This window comes from Thamnophis sirtalis, unplaced genomic scaffold, assembly GCF_051295495.1.
Source record: "Thamnophis sirtalis isolate CommonGarterSnake01/CBP01778 unplaced genomic scaffold, rThaSir2_p1.2 scaffold_15, whole genome shotgun sequence".
Classification (NCBI taxonomy): domain Eukaryota; kingdom Metazoa; phylum Chordata; class Lepidosauria; order Squamata; family Natricidae; genus Thamnophis; species Thamnophis sirtalis.
This window is the reverse complement of record NW_028261395.1, coordinates 29,548,421-29,572,538: the sequence shown is the minus strand read 5'-3', so window position 1 is coordinate 29,572,538 and position 24,118 is coordinate 29,548,421. Positions and strand designations below refer to the sequence as shown.

The 24,118-nt window shown below is 43.4% G+C and overlaps 1 protein-coding gene across 9 annotated transcripts in view; it reads right to left on the bottom strand.

The window, feature by feature from the left end:
• PAX2 (paired box 2) overlaps positions 1-24,118 on the bottom strand; it is a 154,663-nt gene that overhangs the window by 16,923 nt on the left and 113,622 nt on the right. For 8 of the 9 annotated variants that reach the window (XM_087702538.1, XM_087702544.1, XM_087702537.1 and 5 more), the window contains 2 exons: positions 18,715-18,890; positions 14,299-14,425 (listed from right to left, as the gene is read on the bottom strand). The exons of the other annotated variant lie outside the window; for it this stretch is intronic. In XM_087702538.1, coding sequence (XP_087558664.1) covers positions 14,299-14,425; positions 18,715-18,890 — 303 coding nt within the window. The remainder of the gene's footprint in view (positions 1-14,298; positions 14,426-18,714; positions 18,891-24,118) is intronic. 9 annotated transcript variants of the gene reach the window in all.

The window sequence follows — 24,118 nt, the reverse complement described above, 5'->3', positions numbered from 1 at the left end:
CTGCAGTGTCCTCAACCCCCAGGTTTGGGTGTTTTCCACGCAAACTGCTTCTGTGACAGATCCACTCCCTCTAAGAAGACTGTTGTTTATGCACAGCCATCAGTAACCAGAGGTTTCAGTTGGTAGGATAAACTTTATTCAACTGACCTTGGCCAATTTCAGAAGTTCATAGCTGGAGCATCAAGAAATGGCAACATCCCTGAAGATTCTTTCTAAGTTAGTTATTTTGTTTGCTTGTTTATTTATTTGTTTGTTTGTCAACAAATGCAAGGAAACAAGTATGAAAACACATAGAAAATGGCACAAAAATGGATAGAAATGAGCAAAACATAGCCATAAACCCATAAAAAGAGTACATGTACAGAATACAGAGCCGAGGTGGCACAGTGGTTAGGGTGCAGTACTGCAGGCCACTTCAGCTGACTGTGATCTGCAGTTCAGTGGTTCAAATCTCACCGGCTCAAGGTCGACTCAGCCTTCCATCCTTCCGAGATGGGTGAAATGAGGACCCAGACTGTGGGGGCAAGTTGCTGACTCAATTTGCTAAAAAATTTGTAAACCGCTTAGAGAGGGCTGAAAGCCCTATGAAGTGGTATATAAGTCTAATAAATAAATAAATAAAATAAATAAATGTATATGGGACAGTAGGACAGGAACAGTAGTCACACCATTTGTGACCTTTCTTGCCACAGTTTTTAAGTGAATCACTGCAGTTGTTAAGTTAGTAACATAGTTGTTATGTGAATCTGCTTTCAGAAGCTCATACATAATCCCAAGACACTGCAAATATGATAAATATGAGTCGCCAAGCATCTGAATTTTTATCAGATGGCCATGGGGATGCTGCAACGGTTGTAAGTGTGAAAAATGTCACAAGTCACTTTTTTCTAAGCTGTTGTAACTTCAAACAGTCACTAAACAAATTATTATAAGTCGGAGACTACCTGTATATGTTACATGAAGTACATACATAACCTAGCCATTATGATTTGTTAACCATGCTTTATAGATTTACTAGCTGGTAACCTGGTATTGCCAGGGTATTTATAGATATTGAAGCATTTGTCTGATAGGGAGCCATTGAGAGGGGCCTTTCTTCCCTCCACTCCCATGCCCATCATCCCTGCTCTCTCCCTTCCCCCTCCCATGCACTCTTCTTTCCTGCCCTGTCTACAATCCTGGCACTTTGCTCCAAATCCATCAGGCGCTTCCCCATTGGTCCACTGGAGGGCGAACCTCATGGCTGGCTTTCCAGAGGAAGCTGTGAAGGAACTGACATCACAAATAATTGCCGCTCTAGGATGCTGCACTCGATCTCCTTAATGACCCAGCCTCTACCTTTCCTCTCCCATGACATCACAAACAATTGCTGCTCTAGGACGCAGCACTCACTCTCCTTAATGGCCCAGGCATTCCAGAGTTATGCTGGAACACACAGACACAGACACAAACACATCCAGTATTCTCTCTCCTGGTATTTGTTTCCAGTGGGTAAATCACCTTTGTACCAAGTTTGGTTGAAATTGCTCGAGGCCACCCACTTTTTCAGGAAGCAGGGTAGGAAGTGTGTCTTATAGTCTGAAAAATACAGAAGTCCTTTTTCTCCTCTATTGTATTTTTGCAGTAATGGGACTTTTAAATTAGGTCTGGATTTTGAAAGATATCAGATTATATCTTCAACAGCCTATCGTGATAAATTTGCATGATACTTTGAAGACAATACCATGTCCATTTGGCTTTGATCACATAATTATCACAGTTACACCCAGATCATTGTTTTATCCAATTGTTTTGGGGAGTTCCAGTTGTTGAGACAGTGGATGCAAAGAAGGTCCTTAAATAAGACTGACAAACCTATGGAGTTCCATCCTATCTAGCAAGGAGAAGATGGCTAGTTGGGTCCAGGAGATGGTTAATTCTTCCTTAATTAGAAAGTTGTTGGCCAGAAATATCAACCTCTTTGAAAGTCTGTCATCAAGACTTCTCTTAACAAAGACTTTCTTGGTCCTAAAACTAGTGAATAATCATGGGCCTTTTGCAAATATTCTATTCCTCAACAGGGTATTGAAGCAAATGGTTGCTGTCAAAATTCAGGCAGCTTCGGTAAAGGTAAAGGTTCCCCTCGCACATACATGCTAGTCATTCCTGATTCTAGGGGGCAGTGCTCATCTCCATTCCAAAGCCAAAGAGCCAGCGATATCCGAAGATGTCTCCATGGTCATGTGGCCAGCATGACGCAATGCCGAAGGCGCACGGAACACTGTTACCTTCGCACCAATGGTGGTTCCTATTTTTCTACTTGCATTTTTTTACCTGCTTTCAAGCTGCTAGGTTGGCAGAAGCTGGGACAAGTAACAGGAGCTCACTCCATTATGCTAGGGATTCCAACAGCCGAGCTGCCGACCTTTCTGATCGACAAGCTCAGCGTCTTAGCCACTGAGCCACAGTGTCCCTATTCAAACACCTTGGCTGAAGCTAAATTAATTCAATCTTCATTTGGGTTCGTTTTGATAGAGAAACCGCCTTTGTCATTTGGAGAGATGACCTTGCCAATGAGAAATATTAAAGAAATGGACCTTGAACCCCCCCACCATGAGTAATCAGGTTTATCAGGACCAACCTGAAAAGAAAAAAGATCCAGAAAACTTTTCATAAATAGAACTAAAAAGGACTAGGCCATTCTGCTTAAAATTCTTCTTTTCTCCCTCTTTAAAATGCTTTGACTAAGTAGTCCAGAGCTGGGTTGCTGCCGATTCGGCCGGGATCGGGCAAACCAGTAGTAACGGTGGTAGTAGGCTCCGCCCACCCACCTGAACTCTTCTGTGCATGCGCAGAAATGTTGTGCACGCGAGTGAGCATGCCCAAACCGGTAGTAAACCCACCACTGATGTAGTCCATTGATGTAGTCGCATCAACAATCATTTCCTCGAATGAAGTATAGGCATTTCCTTCATTAATCCTGTACTATCTTCAATAAACTATGCAAATTGGAAGTTCATAAAATCAATACTGGCCTGTAACAAATGTATTTTTTTACATATAAACAACAAATTTAGGCTATTTTTTTTAAAATGAACATTACCTGCCACTTTGTTTTAAGCCATGGTGTGGAATATTTGTATTTGTAGTATTTCTCAAATACCAATATTGGATTCCCATTGAAATCCACCAATTATCCTCTTATCTTTTCCCTTCCCACTTCTCCTCACACCTCTCTGTAAGCATTCTTGACATCACTCTGCCTGCATTTCCTCTCTTTCCTGCTGGCATGCAACTTTGAATCTTAATGATTGCTTTTTTGTTGTTGCTGTTGTTGTTGCTCTGTGCCTGATTGAATGAGTCACACTCTGATTGAGATGTTAGCGTTAAACTGCCACTTGGGACCCTCAAACTGAGCCTGAAATGAACTTAAAGGGAGGGGGAACCTTATGAGACCAAAGGGATCAGCTAGGGCAGTAAAGTGGGATGTATAAGAGAAGAATTTCAATGTCAGTTTTCGAGGGGAAACCAGTACTCATTCACATGAGGTTTTGACCTGTATTTCAACCACTGCTATTCATCATTCCACAGCTTTTCCAGGATAGGCATGGCCCTATAACTCCTGAGACTAATATGAAGTTAGGACATTGGTGGGATCTTGCCATTTTAACAACCAGTTCAATGACTGGGGGCTCTGCATGCACCATGTGCGTTCCATGCACACTCATGTGTATCAGCAGTTTTAACAAAACCTACCTTCCACGTTACTTCTGGGAAGTAACACAGCTGAGCCACAGCAATCCTCTTTGCCATGCGAATCAGCTGAGAGGATATAAGTAAGTGAAGTGCAGGGGTGGGTGGCCGGGCCAATCCGATCATAGGAGCGAACCGGTTTGCTCCCCAGCTGATCGTCGGAGCTGACGGTTCGCCCAAACCAGTCTGAACTGGCTGAATCCCACCCCTGAGTTAGGAGAATTAGAATGTGTAACTGCATGTATGTATCATGCCTACACAGCATTCAAGCATAGGTGTGCGGTGGCTCATGCGGTAAGGACGCTGAGTGCCGACTGGGATGCTCGCTTTTGAGATCAATTGCTGCCACAGGGTGCGGTGAGCTCCCATCACATGCTCCCGCTCCTTTCAACCCAGCCAGTTTGAAAGTGAGCAACTGCAAGTAGATCAATGGATACCACTTTAGTGGGCAACTTCAGGGGGACAGGAAAGGAGCCTTCAAGTGGGCATTACCCAGGCAATGATGAAATATCACCAGTAAATCCTTTCACCATGCATGCATCGAACCATTCAGACATTAATCTGACTTCTGAAAACATTTTCTTATTTATTAATCCAAAGCAAGGGTCTCCAACCTTGGCAACTTGTGGACTTCAACTCCCAGAATTCCTCAGCCAGAAATCCACAAGTCTTAAAGTTGCCAAGGTTGGAGACCTCTGATCAGTGGTGAAATTCTTTTTTTTTTTACTACCGGTTCTGTGGGTGTGGCTTGGTGGGCATGGCAGGGAAAGGATACTGCAAAATCTCCATTCCCTCCCCACTCCTGGGGGAGGGATATTGCAAAATCTCCATTCCCTTCCCACTCCTGGGGGAAGGATATTGCAAAATCTCCATTCCCACCCCAGTTTGGGGCCAGCCAGAGGTGGTATTTGCTGGTTCTCCAAACTACTCAAAATTTCCGCTACTGGTTCTCCAGAACCTGTCAGAACCTGCTGAATTTCACCCCTGCCCCAATCCAAAGCATGTGAAGATAAATTTAAATCTTGGCTAGGTGAGAAAGAAGGGGATACATTTTATGTGATGCTCTCCTACTCTCTGCTGCCTTGTGAAGCTTTTCCTGAAAGATAAGCCAGTGAGATGACTCTTTTTTTTTTGAGCCCAGAGGCAAAATCAATTTTGGCAAGACCTAATGTATCTTAGTGCTGCTCCGCAAAAATATGTTGTAGCACTTTGAACTGGCCCTGGAAATGTATGGGTAACTAGTGCCATTAGAAATCTCAGTGTTGCTGTTATCTTGCAATAGTAAAGATTCCCCTGATAGCAGTTATTGCATTCCGAAGCAATTGCAGCTTCGGAATCATCTTGCAAGATTGTGTGTTGCAATAACTCAGCGATATGGTGACCAAGACATTATAAAACAGAAACAGAATTGGAAGGGACTTTGGAGGCCTTCCAGTCCAACCCCTTGCCCAGGCAGGAAACCCTACACCACCCCATAATGAATGATGGCCATTCATTATCTTCTTAAAAACTTTCAGTGTTGCAGCATTCACAACGTCTGGAGGCAAACTGTTCCACTGATTAATTGTTCCAACCATCTGGAAATTTCTCCTTAGTTCTAAGTTACTTCTCTCCTTGATTGGTTTCCACCCATCACTTCTTGAGAGAGAGAGAGAGATTGAGATGCTTTATTTGTATGCCGCCCTTTTCCCTGGGGGGACTCAGGGCGGCTCACAACTCAAGGGGAGGGAGGACAAACAAGTCACAAACATGAAAGACGATACATCATTAAAAACACAACAGTCATGCAATTCGAGTGGGGTTGAAATCTTTAGCCCCAGGCCTGTCGGGACAGCTAGGACTTAAGGGCTACGCGGAAGGTCTGGAGGGTGGTGAGGGTACAAATCTCCACAGGGAGTTCGTTCCAGAGGGTCGGAGCAGCCACCGAGAAGGCTCTCCTCCGGGTAGTTGCCAGCTGACATTGGCCGGCTGATGGAATTCGGAGGAGGCCTAATCTATGGGATCGTATCGGCCTAGTGGAGGTTATTGGCAGTAGGCGGTCTCTCAAGTACCCAGATCCAATACCATGTAGGGCTTTGTAGGTGACAAGTAGCACCTTGAAGCGCACTTGGAGATCAACAGGCAGCCAGTGCAGCTCGCGGAGGATAGGTGTTACGTGGGTGAAACGAGGTGCACCCACGATCGCTCGTGCGGCCGCATTCTGGACCAGCTGAAGTCACCGAATACTCTTTAAGGGCAGCCCCATGTAGAGCACATTGCAGTATTCCAGCCTAGAGGTCACAAGGGCACGAGTGACTGTTGTGAGAGCCTCCTGGTTCAGGTAGGGCCGCAACTGGTGCACCAGGCGTACCTGGGCAAATGCCCCCCTGGTCACAGCCGACAAATGGTGTTCGAAAGTCAGCTGTGGGTCCTTCTTGTTCTGCCCTCAGGTGCTTTGGAGAATAGTTTGACTCCTTCTTCTTTGTGGCAACCCCTGAGATATTGGAACACTGCTATCATGTCTCCCCTAGTCCTTCTTTTCCTTAAATTAGACAAACCATTCTTCATATGTTTTAGCCTCTAGTCCCAAAATCATCTTTGCTGCTCTTCTCTGCACTCTTTCTACATTCTCCACATCTTTTCTATATCATGGCACGAAATTGAATGCAGTATTCCAAGTGTGGCCTTACCAAAGCATTATAAAGTGATATTAACACTTCAGGTGATCTTGATTCTATCCCTCTGTTGATGCAGCCTAGAACTGTGATGGCTTTTTTGGCAGCTGCTGCACACTGCTGGTTACCTTTGCCATGGCATCTGCTCCAGGTAAAGTCACAACTGGCTTACTTTCTTACTTTCTAAGACTTTCTAAGAATCTGCCACCTGATTTTTAAGCAGGAACTGTGAAGTTTAGAAGATTGCCAAGTCTTGAGACAATTCCTTTGCCTGTAGAACAACTCTGTTTTGAGTAACTACCACAATCAACATTGATCTTGGTAGATTTTAATGTGAACTTGTTGTGCCCCTAGAGCAGGGGTGAAACACTCTGAAGTCTGCTAACAGTTTGCTTCAGTACTCATTCACTTGCAACTGGTTCGCTTTGCTACCGGTTCACGGCGCTACTGCGCAGTGCTGATAAAGGAGGATTAAGATGCCTTTTTTGAGTCTGCAAAGGTAAGTAGAACAGCGGGGGGAGGGGGCAGCTATGCCACGCAATTTAGATTCACTAGGAAGCAGAATTTTCCTGCTTTCTAGCAAATATAAATCACAAGGCAATAGCAATAGCAATAGCAGTAGACTTATATACCGCTTCATAGGCCTTTCAGGCCTCTCTAAGCGGTTTACAGAGAGTCAGCATATTGCCCCCAACAATCTGGGTCCTCATTTTACCCACCTCGGAAGGATGGAAGGCTGAGTCAACCCTGAGCCGGTGAGATTTGAACCGCTGACCTGCTGATCTAGCAGTAGCCTGCAGTGCTGCTTTTAACCACTGCGCCACCTGGTGCAGCTGGTTGTCACACAGCTGATTGTTGGAGCTACCGGTTTGCCTGAACTGGTAGCATTTTTTTTTACTACTGGTTCGGGAGAACCAATCCGAACCAGTAGCATTTCACCCCTGCCCAAGAATCTCTGGTTCAATCTTTCCATAGCATTTGCAGTTTTGCCTGGGAAAGTGATAAAACTGGATGTTGTCAGCAGAGTTCAATGCAAATAATGTTTGACCTCCATCAAGTGGCTTCTTATGGATGTTAAATACATAGGGAAAAGCACTGGATCAATTATGGAGTCAAGCACTGGAACAAGTCCAACAGAACTCATATAAAGTGACCCTGACTTCTAATTCCTACAGATGGTCCAGCAATATACCATAATAACAAAGACAATACTAGCAAGGGAGGTACATTGAGTCCTGGGCAAAGATAGTCCAGCCATTATCTAATTAATGCTGCTTTTGTCCCATGACCTTAACTAAATTCTGACTGGAAGGAATCCAGATAATCTAGTTCACCTTGGATGACCTGTAGCTGAATTACCAAGAAAGAGAGATTGGAGATGGGTGCAAGTTGTAGAAAAATTGGCTGTACCAAGGGAGGGTTTCTTTTTAGGAGATGTTACACTACTGTCCAGGGGTGGGTTCTGGATGCCGCTACTGCCGGTTTACTCAGAGACACGCTGCGTGCACACGTACTTGGTGTGTGCTTTGTGCGTATGCGCAGTACAACAAAAATGGCTCTGTGCATGCGCAGAAGGCAAAACCAAGATGGCGCCACCTATGGCCCCACCGAGAGAACCGGTTCAGGGGTGTGGCAGGTCTGGGTCGCTGCCGGTTCCAGCGACCCAGGCCACCAAGTTACTACCAGTTCAGCCGAACCAATCTGAACTGGTATAAACCCACCTCTACTACTGTCTCAAGGCATGCAACCCTTATCTCAACCTCAGCACCTCAACACCCTCCCCATCTGGCTGCCCAAAGGATGCAAGAGGTATATGAATCCAGCCCACTGGTGGCTGGATTCCTATGATACAGCATCCTATCCACTTCCTTGGGCTCTATAAGATCAAATGAATCCCAGGTAAAAGCACATGACTTTATCTTGCTCATTACTGCAGACTCTGCCCAACTGATGTGGAAATAAGAATAGATATGTCTGGCATGCTTGCAGACACTTTGTCACACCCATTTTTTTCTGAATGGGTGTGACTTCTACTTCCTGAGGCTTACAGCTAGATATAATATTCTCTATGTATAAAAGCCAAATACCACTCACTCATCACGAAATCTCCAGACCATAAAGCCTACAAACTTGAAATTTAGCACATATGTTCCTCTTGGCTTCTAGCTGCTCGCTAAGAAAGGATTTTTTGAAATGACCAACATATTACTAGTATTTCTTATACAGTAATTAACACGCTCTGATGGTAAAAAGTTCTACTCCCCCTCCCCACCTAAAAAGAACTCTGTTCCAACTGCCAGTTGCCTTATATTAACATGCTCTGATGCTAAGGAGTTAGACATTCTACTCCCCCTCCCCACCTGAAAAGAACTCTGTTCCAACTGCCAGTTGCCTCACATTCTGTGCCTGAAAGCCACAGCTGCACTCATGACAAATAATGAAAAAAATACATATTCTAGATTAAATAAAGAATTAAAAAATTCAGAATGCATCACTATCGGTATGCTGATGATAAGAGGTTTTATACTGATATTCTATGATACTCTATGACATCAGTCCCCAACCTTTGCAGCTTGGTGGCCCCAGTTGGGGGTGGGGAGAGGAGAATTGGGCCATGCAAGTGGTGGCCCTGCGTGCAAGCGCATGTGTGCGGATTGACTCAAAAGAGTGGTGGGCCAGTGTGCACAGACATAGCTCGACTGCAAGTTTGCGACAGTGTACCACCTGAAGGAGTTGAGCTGCGCACTTGCAAGTGATGGCCTGTGGCCCTGTCTTTATTCATTTTGGGTGACTATATGAGTGCTTCTTGCAGCTTAAGCAGACTGCCAGAAAAAAAAATAAGGCAGCCAGATTCTAGGGACCAAGCTTACGGTTGTTGTGGCCCAACAGCGGCCAGCAGAGCTGGCATAAGAGTTGGACAGAGGAGGTTGGGGAGGAACATGGGCCAGTCCTGGAGGCTGGGGAAGGCTCAGATGAGAGCTCTGCATCGGAGGCAGAGATGGAGCTGAGGCCATCTGACAAAGATCAGGTGCCTATGGAGCTAGACAGCAGTGAGGCAGAGGAACAGCTGGAGCCTGTTCCCAATGTGCGCATGCACAGAGCTGCCAGAAGAAAAGAGAAACTCAGAAATCAGGGTAGACTTGGGAGTAAAGTCACAGATGGGCAGTAAATGGCCCCTCCCATAGGGAATAAAAGAGGAGCAAAAGGGGAGTGGGCTTTTGCAGGAAACAATTCGTTCGTTAGATTCATTTCAAGAGTGTGAAGATCTGTCTGTGAATCTCAGACTCTGTGCCAGTATTTTCTTGCACAGTACCTCATTTGGAAAATATTTACATGGCAGCTTTTCAAGATAGATAAGGTCTGTAGTCATAAATATTCCTTTGAAAGACTGTTTGCCAGGCCTTTGCTGAACGCAAATGAGAGGAATTCACATTTTTTTTAATAAAAGGGGTTTTGTCGGGACCAGGATTCTGCCTTGTGCTTTTTGGGGAAGCCTAGGTCAGAACAATGGTATTGAAAAAATGATCCAGGAATATTGTCCGGAATTTGCTAGGATAGTTTGGTGAGATAATCCCTAACAAATTTTCATATAAATTAAGAATTTGTTCTTGACTAGCCTGTGAGCCTAAGAAGGGAAAATGGTGAAATATAAGCCTTTTTGCTACTAGTGCCTTAAGAAACAAAAGTGAAAATAATGGAGAAGAGTTTGCAAGTGTGGCCTGAATTATCATGTCTATGTTTACGTTCTTGGCTGAAATATACATAGCATATATGTAAGCTATGTTACAGGGAGTAACACTCATAAAAAAAATCAAGGTAATTTTATATTTTTTCACGATGGTGATTTTTACAGTAGACATGCTGATCTTCTATAAACAATACAGGAATTATTTTTAGGCTGATAAATATTGAAAAATGTGATAGATGAGCTATTTTCATTTGAGGGATGCTCCTATGTGGTGAATCCAGAGGATTATAATACTTCAGGAGATTTATACTCATCAGAGCAATCAGACATAGAACCGAGTTGAAACTAAAAACTATACCTAAACTACAACTTAGTACATGGATTTGTACCATATCCCAAATCTGAGTTTCTCTATGCATAGATTCCATATTTTATTTTTTCAGGTACCGAAAGAAGTATGACAGATTCTTAGTAACACGGATTGAATTCACTCTAGCATATAATCTTACTTGATGATTTATTCTGTGTTTACTATGCTTCTTAATATTTCTGATTGCCTTAGAGCAGGGATGTCAAACTCACGGCCCACAGTCCAGATGCGTCGTGTGCTGGCCCCGCCCCCACACGGTTTAGCGAATGGGGGGAAAGTCCCAATATGTCACATGATGATGCCATGACGACGCCATGACAACCCGAGTTTGACACCCCTGCCTTAGAGCTTAATAGCAATTTTTAATCTTTTAAAACCACAGAACAAGTTCAGTTATTGATCATTAATGATATACTGGAAAACCGAGACCTCTATAACATTTTAAAATTCCATATGAATGAAGGCAAAAATTCCTTGTTTATTTGTTGTATTTTTATTTCTGTCAGTTTTATACAGTATATCATCCTTAAATATATATATATATAAAAGGGGGAAAGAAAGTCAATCCTCATGAGGAAGACAAACAATGGAAGGAAAAGAGAATTGGGGGTCATTCTCCATTTCTTTAATTATGCCTTGCTAGCCATTGTTAAATGACATGTCTTCATGATGTTATTTTGTCCTATTTCCAGCTTCCAACAGATGTAGTTGAAAATAATCTTTCGCTTTCTCAATTTAAAAGTAGTCTTTTTCCTCTTATCTTGATGCAATACGTTTGCCGTAGACATGATCTAGGAAAGTGGTGTCAAACTCAAGTGCATTGAGGGCCATATCAGGGGTTTTGTTTGACCTCGGAGGTCGAGGGCACTGGTGGGGCGTGGCTGGAGTGGGTGTAGCCATGGTGACTGGGAACAGACATTAAAAGAATGGTTCAGGGGTGGGTTCCGGCAGTCACTACTGCAAATTTGCTTGTGGGTGTTCCACATGTGCACCCTGTGCATGCATGCATAGTACAATTAAAATTGTTCTGCACATGTGCAGAAGCAAAAAGCATGATGGCAGTGCCTATGGCGCCATCTATGGCGCCGCCCAGAAAACTGGTTTGGGGGCATGGCAGGCCTGGGTTGCTGCCAGTTCCAGCCAAACTGGTCCAACTGGTAGGAACCCACGACTGGAATGGTTGTAAGTCAGGGATTCCCATTACTTTTGAGTTGTAGCACACATTCATTTCCCTTGGATGCACAGAACTGTTTGGGCATATTTTTAGGTGAAGGTGAAGGGAATGCTTACCTGGATTTTCTATCTACCGTACTTTTCGGACTATAAGATGCACCTGACTGTAAGACGTGCCTAAATTTAGAAGTGGAAAACAATAAAATGCCTCCATGTGCCCCATTTTTGGACCTTTTTTGCGGTCTATTTCTGCCATTTTCCAGCTTTTTTTCTGCCCGTTTTTGAGGCGTTTTTTGGCCCATTTTTGAGACTTTTTAAGCCCAATTCTTTTTCAGGAAAAAAACAGACTGAAAAAAAGCCAAAAAAATGGGCTGAAAAAGGCCTGAAAAAGCCCCCCCCACCCAAAGGCCTGAAAAAGGGCCCTGCAGAGCCCAAAAAACAGCCAGTGGGTGGGTGGGGCTTCAGCAATATTTGGTCTATAAGATGCACAGACATTTTTACCCCCTTTTGGGAGACAAAAAAAGTGCATCTTATAGTCCAAAAAATATGATAATCTTTTAAAAATTCCAAAGAGGATTTTGTGTTTGGGATAGTTAACTGCTACATTTCACTCTCAAATATTGTTCAACTCTAAAAGACCCTCAGATTCCTTTCCTTAAGAGAAGTAATAAAATGTCATGGGGGCAGTGGTAAGGCCTTACTGTAGTAAAATCAGTTTTTACTTTTTTTTAAACCTCCTTATGGCACCAGTTAGTCCTTCTAACTCAGCCTTTCTTGACGGTTTTGAGTGCACGGGCTGCCTTCTCACAACTCACTGGAGCAATGAAGAATAATGAATTTCTTTAGGGAATGCAGTAAATGGCAAGGGTTGGTGATACCATTCAAAAGGTAGATCATTCATCTTACCATATAACCACTCATTACATTGTGCGAGCCACCGCCCCCCCCGCCCCGCCCAGTGCTGCAGGAGGCTGTGGAGGCTGAAAACGGGCCATACACAGTCCCCCGTCCCCCCCACCAGCATGTTTTTGGCTTGCAGAGACACCACAGGCTGGTCCTTTGATATTTCCTAAGCGGCCCATGGGCCAGATCTAAGCAGCCCTCAGGCCACATCCGGCCCCCGGGCCTTGTGTTTGACACCCTTGATCTAGGATATTTGTCAATGAGATGGATGATGATGTAGTCAAGACCTGGGATTACACAATGAATACACTAATATCTTCAGAGATAACATAACGCAGAATAATTTCCCAATGGAAAACCCCACACATGTCAAAACATAAGTGGTTTAAAAACAACAAAAATCAGCAAGAAGCAGTTTATATCTTTTAAGTATCTTAATAAAGGTCATTTAACCTAAGAATTATAAAAGACAGTATATCTTTAAAAAAAAGTAATTTCCAGCTACACCTCCCAGATGTTTGAAAAGATACTGTACTGCACTTACCAATACAGATGACCATGCATTCGTTTAGAAACTATGAGAATATGTTACTCCTAGCTAAAATCCAATACTTTTGCTATCTACTTGAAAAAAAGAGGGAGGGGGAATCATACTATGTTTGCATAAATATTGTTCCTTACATGCCTTTTAGTGCAGTGGTCACCAACCGGTGGTTTACGGACCACTGGTGGTCCGGAGAAAATTTTGGTGGTCGACAGTAAAATTATTTGCATTATTTAGGTTGCACTAAATACTATTTATCTTTTTTAAAAAAAATCATATTAGTGGTAAATATTTTAGGGGAGGGCTTTTTGGGGGGAGGGCTTATTTTAGAGCATGCACTCAAAAGTCTGATTGGGCTTATTATCCAGGGAGGTCTTCTTTTGGGGGAAATGGGGTAATTTTATACAGATCAAATTAGGCAGGGATCCGAATACTCTACCATATGAAACAAAACTAGTCACTCTACAGAGTGTCACTTTTTCAGTTGTAATTCCTGGCTCTTTTCTCCACGGAAGTGGTTTTTTTTTTTTTTTTTAGCTCCATGGATTATCATATTTTGATGCCTATTAAGACTTTGTTCGGAATAAATTATGTCTTGAATAAGTTTCTGTGCTGACATCTTATTTAAGGTTGGTTTCATTTAGGGTTCATTATGGCATCAACAATATTTGAAATATTCAAGTACTTTAAAACAACATTTCTTAGGAGGTTCTTTCTATGGGTTCAGAACAGACCAAGGGCTATGCTGCCAGTTTAAAACTGGAAAGTATTGATTCCAATCTTGCCTACCCACTCCCTACTCTTCTTTCCTTCCTTCCTTCCTCCCTCCCTCCTCCTTTCCTCCCTTCCCCTTTCTTCCTTTTCTTTTATCCTCCCTCTTTCCCTCCATTTCCTTCCTTCGTTCCTTTCTCCCTCCTTTCCTCCCCTCCCTTCCCTTTCTTCCTTTTCTTTTCTTTTATCCTCCCTCCCTCCTTTCCTTCCTTCTCCTTCCTCTCTCCCTCCTTTCCTCCCCTCCCTTCCCTTTCTTCCTTTTCTTTTATCCTCCCTCCCTCCTTTCCTTTCCTTCCTTCTCCTTCCTCCCTCTCTCCCTCCTTTCCTCCCTTCCCTTTATTCCTTTTCTTTTATCCTCCCTCCCTCCCTCCCTCCCTTTGTATTTGGGTAACACACCTATCAAGCAACTGGGAATAATGACAAAGCAAAAGTATAGTCTCTCATCAGTGGGCCCATCACTTACCAGTCACTACAGGGTATGTCTGGGGTCCTGACACGTTGTTCCCCAGGTCTGGGTTAGCAGAGGTGGATAGACTTGACTTGACTTCATCAAGACCAGGGGTCAGAGCTGGGAGGGAATACTCATTACCCTAGGGAGAAACGAAAAGAAAGCTCTCTAACTGATGGATTAGAAGAAAGGGAAGAGCAGGCAGATGGAGGGGAGTAAAGGTTGGGAAGAGGCACAATTGCAGTCCCTGCACAGATGGAAGCAAAGAGGAGATAAATAAAAGGAAATGAAGAGCAAGGTTTGGCCAGAGCTGCCAACTTCCTGATGAATACAAGTTCTCTCAACAGATTCATCCCCATTTATCTAGGGTGACTGCCTTTATTCCCAGCAGGCAGCCACCTTAGATAAAACATGGGAGATCGGATTCGAAGACTGGCTTATAAGTTGAAGAAAATGTGAAAATCATAATCATTCTCCCCACAGAAGGAAAGGCGACATCTTACAGCGGGTTTAAGTTCTTGCCGGAACAGGGAAGATTTTCTGTGATGTTTGCATTGTGGAAAGCATTTTCCAATCCACTCTTGGGATCCTTTAAAAAAAAACAACCCACCCCTCTCTTCTTTTCTCCCCAACCCTTGTGCATTGGGGTATGAAATTGGGGTGGGGGCAGGCCACATGGCTAACAGAAGGATGGGAGGGGGAAAATTCATTGCATCTGAAAGGATCCCCCTGTCCAAGAGGCATTTGGTAATTGCCTTTTTATTGTGGTCGCCTCCAAACCAGACACAGGGACCAGAGAGACATTAAAAAAAAAAAAGCAGGAAAAGTTCTTCTGATTAATATTACCTTAAATTAAAACTGATTTTCTTTTCTCTCTCTCTCTTTGCTTTGTGGTGGGTTCCCCCCCCCCCCTATTTCTCATGCTAGTTCCTTACGAGCTACTTTTCTTCTGCCCCCCCCCCTCCCTGGCCGGTCACGATTGCCCAGTCGTTTCCAATTCCTTCTTGTATTGATTTTTCTGTAGAAATCAGTTTTGTAATTAGCTGCAAATTAGGCTTTCTGTTGGGGGTGAGGCTAGCCCTGATTTATCACTGGAGTAATTCGCTGTGATTGGAGAGAAATTAAAATGAACTCAATTAGGCTTTGGGTTTGTTTTATGGGCCCCATTCAGAGTTTCTGGAGGAAGAATGACTGGGCTGGTATTTAATAGTCTAATGAAAGTAAATAAAGGTTATTCATCGTAATAAACGCAGAGACTCCGGATAGCAGAAACCCAAACCTGGCTCCAACTTTTAGTAGTTTGGTTTTACTGCTTGAGGTGGGATTTAAAGCCTTTGATTTTTGTGTGAAGACAAATCACCTTGGAGATAAATTGCAAATCCAGGAGACAGGAAATGCAGGAGGCCTTTTCAGAGCTTGGGTTTTAATTTCAAGCAAAGGGAAAAGACCTGCTTCCTTCTGAATGAGGCTTCCATGGCTTGGGCTGACCAGAAGGGGGGAAAAAGGAAGGGTAAAAGGTATAATCAGTGATGGGATTCAAATAATTTAACAACTGGTTCTCTGCCCTAATGACCAACTAGGTAGGTGGGGTTCGAGGGTCATGTGACTGGGTGGGCGTGGCTAACTCAATGTCACTCAGGTCGATGGGCGCTTCACCTTAGCTGTTACAATGTAATAAAGATTAACCGGAGAGGCAGTTTCTGTAAGCAGGACAATAAAGATTAGGCTAGAAACAACACCAGAATGTTTTCCTTCCTGCCTTTCTTATAGGATTAGCCCTGTAAAGTGAGAAAAAACAAAATGAGATTTCTTCCACCAGCTCGTTCTCTGAACTGCTTAGAAAGTTAACAACCGGTTCTCCTGAATAGGTGTGAACTTGCTGAATCCCACCACTGTGTATAATGCATAATATAGTGTATTATGACTAGTTTCTCCCTGGATTCCTTTCTGTTATAAAGAAGGGTACAACATGTAACCACTTGGGACAGCACAAAATACACTTCAGTAGAAAAATCAGAAGATTTTTTTTGGGGGGGGGTAAACTACAGGGTTTGTTAAACTAATATATGCAGTTCAGCTTCAGCATCCTTCCTGTTCAAAGTTTAAACTTCGTTTCTTCTTTTATGGTAAGTTTTATTTCAAATAAATTAGACATATTGTTTACTCTTCTATACTGGAACAATAGTAGTAGTAAAACTCGTGGTAACTGTATATTATGCAGTTCTAAAGTAATTTTTAAATTTTAGAAAGGATAAATTATAGACTAAAGGAAGTATTAAATATTAATGTATTAAATATTCCTTTACTATCACATTTTATACAAACACTCTTGGAGTAGCACTGCGTAAATGTATTGAGTTTTTTTTCAAGGACCAATTTTCAAACTTTTCCTTCCCTTCCATATGTACACTGCCTGGTCTCATGATTTTAAGAGGCTTACAATATGCAAAGCTAACACTAACCATAAAAATATGAATCTTACAAGAAGGCACTTCCGACTTTGGGGCAAGTTGCTCCAGAGAGAGAGGGCTGCCACTGAGAAAGTTCTTGTTTTTTTAAGTTCTATGCAACTGTGGAATTTATTGCCTCTATTGTGCAATCTATATGGGGAGACCATATAATAACAAGTACATTGTCTTGTAGGTAAAAGGTAAAGGTTCCCCTTGCACATATGTGCTAGTCATTCCCAACTATAGGGGGTGGTGCTCATTTCTGTTTCAAAGCTGAAGAGCCGGCGCTGTCCGAAGACATCTCCATGGTCATATGGCCAGCATGACCAAACACCAAAGGCGCAGAGAATGCCTATTTTTCTACTTGCATTTTAAAATGCTTTCGAACTGCTAGGTTGGCAGAAGCTGGGACAAGTAACGAAAGCTCACTCCATTACATGGTGCTAGGGATTTGAACTGCCAAACTGCTGACCTTACTGATCAACAAGCTCAGTGTCTTAGCCACTGAGCCACTGCATCCTCTCGTAGGTGCAGCAATGTAATTTGATCCACTTAATCAGATACCTATGGTAGTGTCTCTTGTAAATAATTATTTACAGTAAAATAAAGAATACAGGGGCATATTTCTAAGGATATATCAGGTATATTTTTAAATTCTTAAATAATGACATGGATGCTATGTCAATGTTAGTAGCATATGAGAGTTGGTGTATTTGCCTACAATGGTTTAAATCTGTACATGTGTATCTGTATCTGTATATACTGTTATTTGTGTAGATGTGTGTTGTGGCCCAGCAGGAGCCGTTGGAGCTGCCACCAGACTCCGACAGCGAGAGGCCCTATGAGTTGGCCCTGGAGGATGTGGAGGACCCTGGACAGGGTTCCGACTCCGAGCAGGGCGCAAAGAGACTGATTGGCCACCAGGTGGGGCCTGAGCCTTGGACCAGTGGGGAGGAGACAAGGGAGAGTGATCCAGAAATCAGCAGTGAGTTGTTCCTGGATGCACGCCATCGAAGAGCTACTCGGCGTCAGGAGCAATTACGCAATTACAGGAGGTAATTGCGCTCAGCTGGTGGTCATTAGGCTCCTCTCCAGACTATAAAAAAGACTGCTTGTGACACGCCCCTCTGCAGAAGTCAACGCATTGACTAAAGAGAAACTAACTTGGCAGGCTGGATTGCTACCAAGGTTTGTCTGAATTCTGCCAAGGTTTGTCGGACTTGCTGCCAAGGTCCTTATCTGTTTGTTTACTTGGCTTTCAGCCACCGAGATTCTGGTCTTGCTATTAAAGGACGTTCTAATTAAGCTTGTCTCAGCTTTCGTTACTGGACGGAGGAGGGGGTCAGAATAGATGTGGATTGTAGTCAACTGTTGATGTATTCTGCAAAAGTTTGTAAAGTTTAAATCTCGGCTGAGCCAAACATTTCCTCCATCTTTTATCAAGGATTTTTATTCAACTGGACAAAAAACAGGCTCCATTCAAAAGGCTTTTGGTTGGACGCTACTAGTACTTATCTAGGTGATAAAGTGCTAAGGAGCCTTGTGATTGTCCTGCCTTTCATTGTGCAATACTCCCTCCAAGGAGCCTCCCGGTCAAAATGAAAATACTGTGAAAGCCAGCCAGGAAGACTACAGAATGATGAGAAACTGACAAAAAAAATTCCTTATAGCAGCACCTGCCATAATTGCAAATAAAAATATGTTGTATGGCATAGAAAAGTGGACAACCTTTTGCACAAGACTTGTACAACAGACAGTGCATTTTACATTACAAATTGGCTCTATGGGAATTTAATCACCATAGCTGCCACCCCAGTTCTTGGAATGGTAACTCATTTTAAGATTTATTTTAAGAATTTCCCCCCTTCAACTGCTATTTCCCTGAAAGACGATTATGAAAATTTGTAAGAGAAGGGAATCAACAGTGACCCGTTGCAGTTGTAGGGTTCCCATCAAGTTTGTTTCTCCAAATGGGTCCCACCTGCTCAGATTTGATGTGCTCAGATGCCTGAAAGACATCGGGGTAAGAAGGCCGCTCAAAGACGCGATCTAATGCTTCCAGTTGCTGTTGTGTGAAAGTATCGGCACGAAGATGCTTCCGCAAACTATCCACACTGCTCTGGGAATCGCCATTGGGGACCGAGCTTTCTGTTACTTCTGTGAGACAGAGGAAGAGATAAGGTGTGGCATTAGCGTGGCTTTTATTTGCTCAAAACATCATAGAATCTTAGGGCTGGAAGAGACCTTGGACATCTTCTAGTCAGTGGTGAAATTCATTTTTTTTTACTATTGGTTCTGTGGGCATGGCTTGGTGGGTGTGGCAGGGGAAGGATACTGCAAAATCCCCATACCCTCCTCACTTCCTGGGGGAAGAATACTGCAAAATATATATTCCCTCCCCACTCCAGGGGAAGGATACTGCAAAATCTCCATTCCCACCACACTCCTGGGGAAGGATACTGCAAAATCTCCATTCCCACCACACTCCTGGGGAAGGATACTGCAAAATCTCCATTCCCACCACACTCCTGGGGAAGGATACTGCAAAATCTCCATTCCCACCACACTCCTGGGGAAGGATACTGCAAAATCTCCATTCCCTCCCCACTCCAGGGGAAGGATACTGCAAAATCTCCATTCCCACCCCACTCCTGGGGGAAGAATACTGCAAAATATATATTCCCTCCCCACTCCAGGGGAAGGATACTGCAAAATCTCCATTCCCACCACACTCCTGGGGAAGGATAGTGCAAAATCTCCATTCCCACCCCACTCCTTGAGGAAGGATACTGCAAAATCTCCATTCCCACCCCACTCCTGGGGGAAAGATACTGCAAAATTCCAATTCCCTCTGCACTCTGGGGCCAGCCAGAGGTGGTATTTGCCAGTTCTCCGAACTATTCAAAATTTCCGCTAGCAGTTCTCCAGAACCTGTCAGAACCTGCTGAATTTCACCCCTGCTTCTAGTCCAACACCCTGTCCATAACAGGAGACTCGTTCCATCATGGGCAAATGGTAGTCCAATCTTTACTTGAAAACCTCCAGCGATAGAGCACTCAGAATTCCTGGAGGCAAACTGTTCTATTGGTTAATCGTTCTCACTGTCAGGAAATGTCTCCTTAGTTTCAAATCAGGTATCTCTTTCATGATCTTCCACCCATTGCTTCTTGTCCTGCCCTCAGGGGATTTGGAGAATAGGCTTGTGCCCTCATCTCTATGACTGCTCCTCAAGTATTGTTCAGCCAGGTACCACTTATTTTACAGCTATGCATTTGGTTTTTCTTTTTGAAAAAAGTATTTCATTTTTATTTCTCATACATACAAATATACAATTTCATAATATGTGTTATCTTGTAACATTTATAACAATTTTTGCCTCCCTCTAAAGTTAAAAATCTAATCGAGATTGCTTTTCTACCATCCCATACACCCATTTTATTTTACAACAACCCTACTTCTTCTTCCTCCCTTCCCTCCCTTCATCTCTCCTTCTTTCCTTTCTTCTTTCCTCCTCTCCTTTCCCTTCTTTACTTCCCCTTCCTCTCCCCCATTCCTCCCCTCTTCTTCCCCTTCCTACCCTTTCTCCTACTCTTAATTCTCCTCCCTTTCTTCCTCTCCTTTTCCCTTTCTTCTTTCTCTCTCCTTTCTCCTCTCCTCTTCCTGCCTTTCCCTCTACTCCTCTCTCCATTCTCTCTTTCCGTTGTTGTGTTTACATATTTTCCTCTTCAATCTGGCGTATTTTCAGGATGGCGTTCCAGCAAACCTGGTTCTGTATTTACATAACAATCTTAAATTCCGTCTTCCACAATTTATTTTCCATTTTCATAGTTACACATGCATCATTCTTTAAACCCATATTTGGATATTAGTACCTTACTATTTCCCCCCTCCTTCATCTGGTAGTGTGTTGTCTAGGTTTCTATTTCCCTTTTTCTTTTGCATTTGGTGTTTCTTGCCTGTGCAATACCTTACTTTTCTCACCACTGAACTGCATAGGGCTCAATGCTCAAGTCTGTCAAGATCCTTCTGAATGCAGATTTTATTTTCCAAAGCATTGGCAATTCCCACCAGCTTGATGTCATTTGCAAATTTGATGGGTACCCCTCCAATCCCCTCATCTAGGTTATTTATAAAGATGTTGAAGAACACTGGCCCCAAGACAAAACCTTCAGATACCACACTGCATGCTTCTCTCCATGGAGATGTACTGTGTTTCCCCAAAAATAAGACACGGTCTTATTTTCTTTTGACCTCTGAGATAAGGGCTTGGTCTTAATTTAGGACATGTCTTATTTTGAGGGAAACACAGTAATTCCATTGAGAATCACACACTGAATGCAGTTGGTTAGTCAAGTGCAAATCCATCTTGTGGCGCAGATGAAATTCATTTTTTTTACTACTGGTTCTGTGGGCATGGCTTGTTGGGTGAGACTTGTTAGGCGTGGCTTGTTGGCCATGGAAAGGGAAGGATATTGCAAAATCTCTATTCCCTCCCCACTCCAGGGGAAGGATACTGCAAAATCTCCATTCCCACCCCACTCTGGGGAAAGCTAGAAGTGGCAATTGCTGGTTCTCTGAACTACTCAAAATTTCCACTACTGGTTCTCCAGAACCTGTCAGAACCTGCTGGATTTCACCACTGTTGTGGTGGTATTTACTATCCCACATTGTTCTATCTTACCACATCCAAGTGCCTCCTTCAATCCCTGTAAATCTAGAAATTAGTCTGCCCTTTCTGTCATCTCAATCATTTACTTATTTATTTATTTATTTAAAGATCGCATCCTTTTATTTCTTAGGGAAAATATACTAGTTTCAAAACCACATTTAATCTTCGGCTGAGATATTTAACTTAGAGTTTGTCCTCTACATCGATTGGTATACTTTGGCTGCAAGGAATTATAACCTAGTGGTGAATGTTTGACAAGTTGCCAGGGTTAAAAAATAAATCTACTATAGGCAGCACAAGCAAGAAAATAAATAAAACTGGGGCGTAAAGAAACTTTTATGTGAATTGCAAACAATTTGTACATTTGAAAAGAAAGCATCTTGACATTTCTCACACCATTCCCGTGCCATTGCTTTCATTGCTCTTTGAAAGAAAAATGCCTCCATTTTTCAACAGGAGCAGCTCTTATGCAACAGCTGAAAAACCATATCACCTAAGATAAGACATATTCAGAGTGATTCAGAAAAAATTGAGTTAACTCAAGATGCGATCTTTCTTATATGCTGTCATGGCGAACTTATGGCATGCGTGCCAGAATCGTGCGAGCGATTGTGGGTGCACCTCGGTACACCCACGTTACACCTATCCTCCGCGAGCTGCACTGGTTACCGATTAGTCTACGGATACGCTTCAAAGTGCTAGTCATAACTTATAAAGCCCTTCATGGTATTGGATCTGGGTACTTGAGAGACCGCCTGCTGCGAATTACCTCCCAAAGACCCATTAGATCATACAGGGCTGGCCTCCTCCGGGTTCCGTCTACCAGCCAATGCCACCTGGCTACTACCCGGGGGAGGGCCTTCTCTGTGGCAGCTCCGGCCCTCTGGAACGAACTCCCCGCAGGGATTCGGACCCTCACCTCTCTCCAGGCCTTCCGAAAAGCCGTCAAAACCTGGCTTTGCCGGCAGGCCTGGGGTTGATGAGTTCCCCTCCCCTCTCGACTTGTATGGCCGTATGACTCTTGTGTATTTTAATTATATGTATTGTGTTTGTATCCCCTTTCCCCTTTTGAGTTGTTTGCCGCCCTGAGTCCCTCCCGGAGAAGGGCGGCATACAAATAATAAAATTCAATTCAATTCAATTTCCAGGCATGCCAGCCATCACCTGTTGTTCTTCCGGGTTCCAGCAACCACATGTGTGCTAGCCAGCTGGTCTTCGTGCATGCAGGAGTGCTGGAAACCGGACGAGCAGCTCCCTGGTGCGCATGTGCATGCCAACCAGTGGTCTTTGTGCACGCATGTGTGCCAGAAACCAAATGATCAGGTTACTGATGTGCATGCTGGAAACTGGGAGCTCAGCTTCCCGGTGCACACATGCATGCCAGGAAACTGCTCTTCCAATTTCTGGCACTCTCCCATGTGTGCGCTAGAGAGCTGATCTTCGGTTTTCGGTGTTCTCCTTTGTATGTATGCTCCTGTTTTGGCATTCATTGCCGAAAAGGTTCATCAACATTGTTAATGCCATATGAGTACATGTGCAGCCTCACTAGGTAGACTGATCTGTGTATGTAACACCATAGTACCTTTTGTTACAGATTCCAAGTGTAAGACCTCTTGATAACATTTTAGCTACACAAAGCAAAACTTTCTGAGGGAGAAATTATTTAGCATACATCCTACCTAATTTGCACTATTCTTGCCTTGAACTAAAAGTATTGCTGTTTTCTCATTTTGACCAGAAAAATACGGCACATATGTAAAAGAGAAGAGTCTTCCATATTCTCTTAATAGTGAATATAAAAATCAATTTAAAATGTTAAGTGTCTACAGCAGGGGTATGAAACTCAAGGCCGGGGGGTACTTAGATGTAGTCTGCGGGGCTGCCCTGGAAACAGTGAAGGACTGGACCGTGGTGCTTCTGCCAGTGAAAACAGGCTACCAAGCTCTGTTTTCAGCTGCCGCGGCCTCCTGCAATACTCTGCCAGTGCAGAGGGTTGCAGGAGGGGGTGGCAGCTGAAAACCAATCCCAGGAGCCCGTTTTTACTGGTAGAGTGCTCAGGCCACCACAGGCGCCCCCTAAGGAGTGATGTTGAACTGGCCATGCCCCCTGACCACGCCCCCATGAGGTCAAACACAAACCTCATGCAGCCCTCAATGAAATCGAGTTTTGACACCCCGGGTCTACAGCATATTCTTGCTACGCCCAGAGAGTTAAAAGTAAGTCTGGACTTCAACCTGAAACATAGAAGAAGCTAATTGCATTATGAAGGCAATATCCATCTTCTCCTATAAGCAGCAGATTGTTTTTTTTTTCTATTGCAACCAAAGGAAATTCTCGGGATGCAGATCATATATCCCTCAACTTTACTACTCTGTTTTGATCTTCCTGGCTATGTATGGTTTTGCAATATGATATAATCAATACTGCATTATATACTGTAAACTAATACAATAAGACCATGGACAATGTTATATATTGATTAGTACAAGCTGACAACAAGCCTGCAGCCTCCTCCTCCTTCTCCTTCTCCAACACTTGCATGGAAGGGGAAAGAGGGAGGGGAGGAAGCTGTTTGCTGTGATCACTGATTCAAAATGTTCAAAATCCAAGAGTTCTACTAAAGCTAAATCTCAAGGATACAAATTTTAGTTCCCTGGATGAATGAAAACCACTTGAAGAAACTAGAAGCATTTGAAATGTGGATTTACAGACCGCT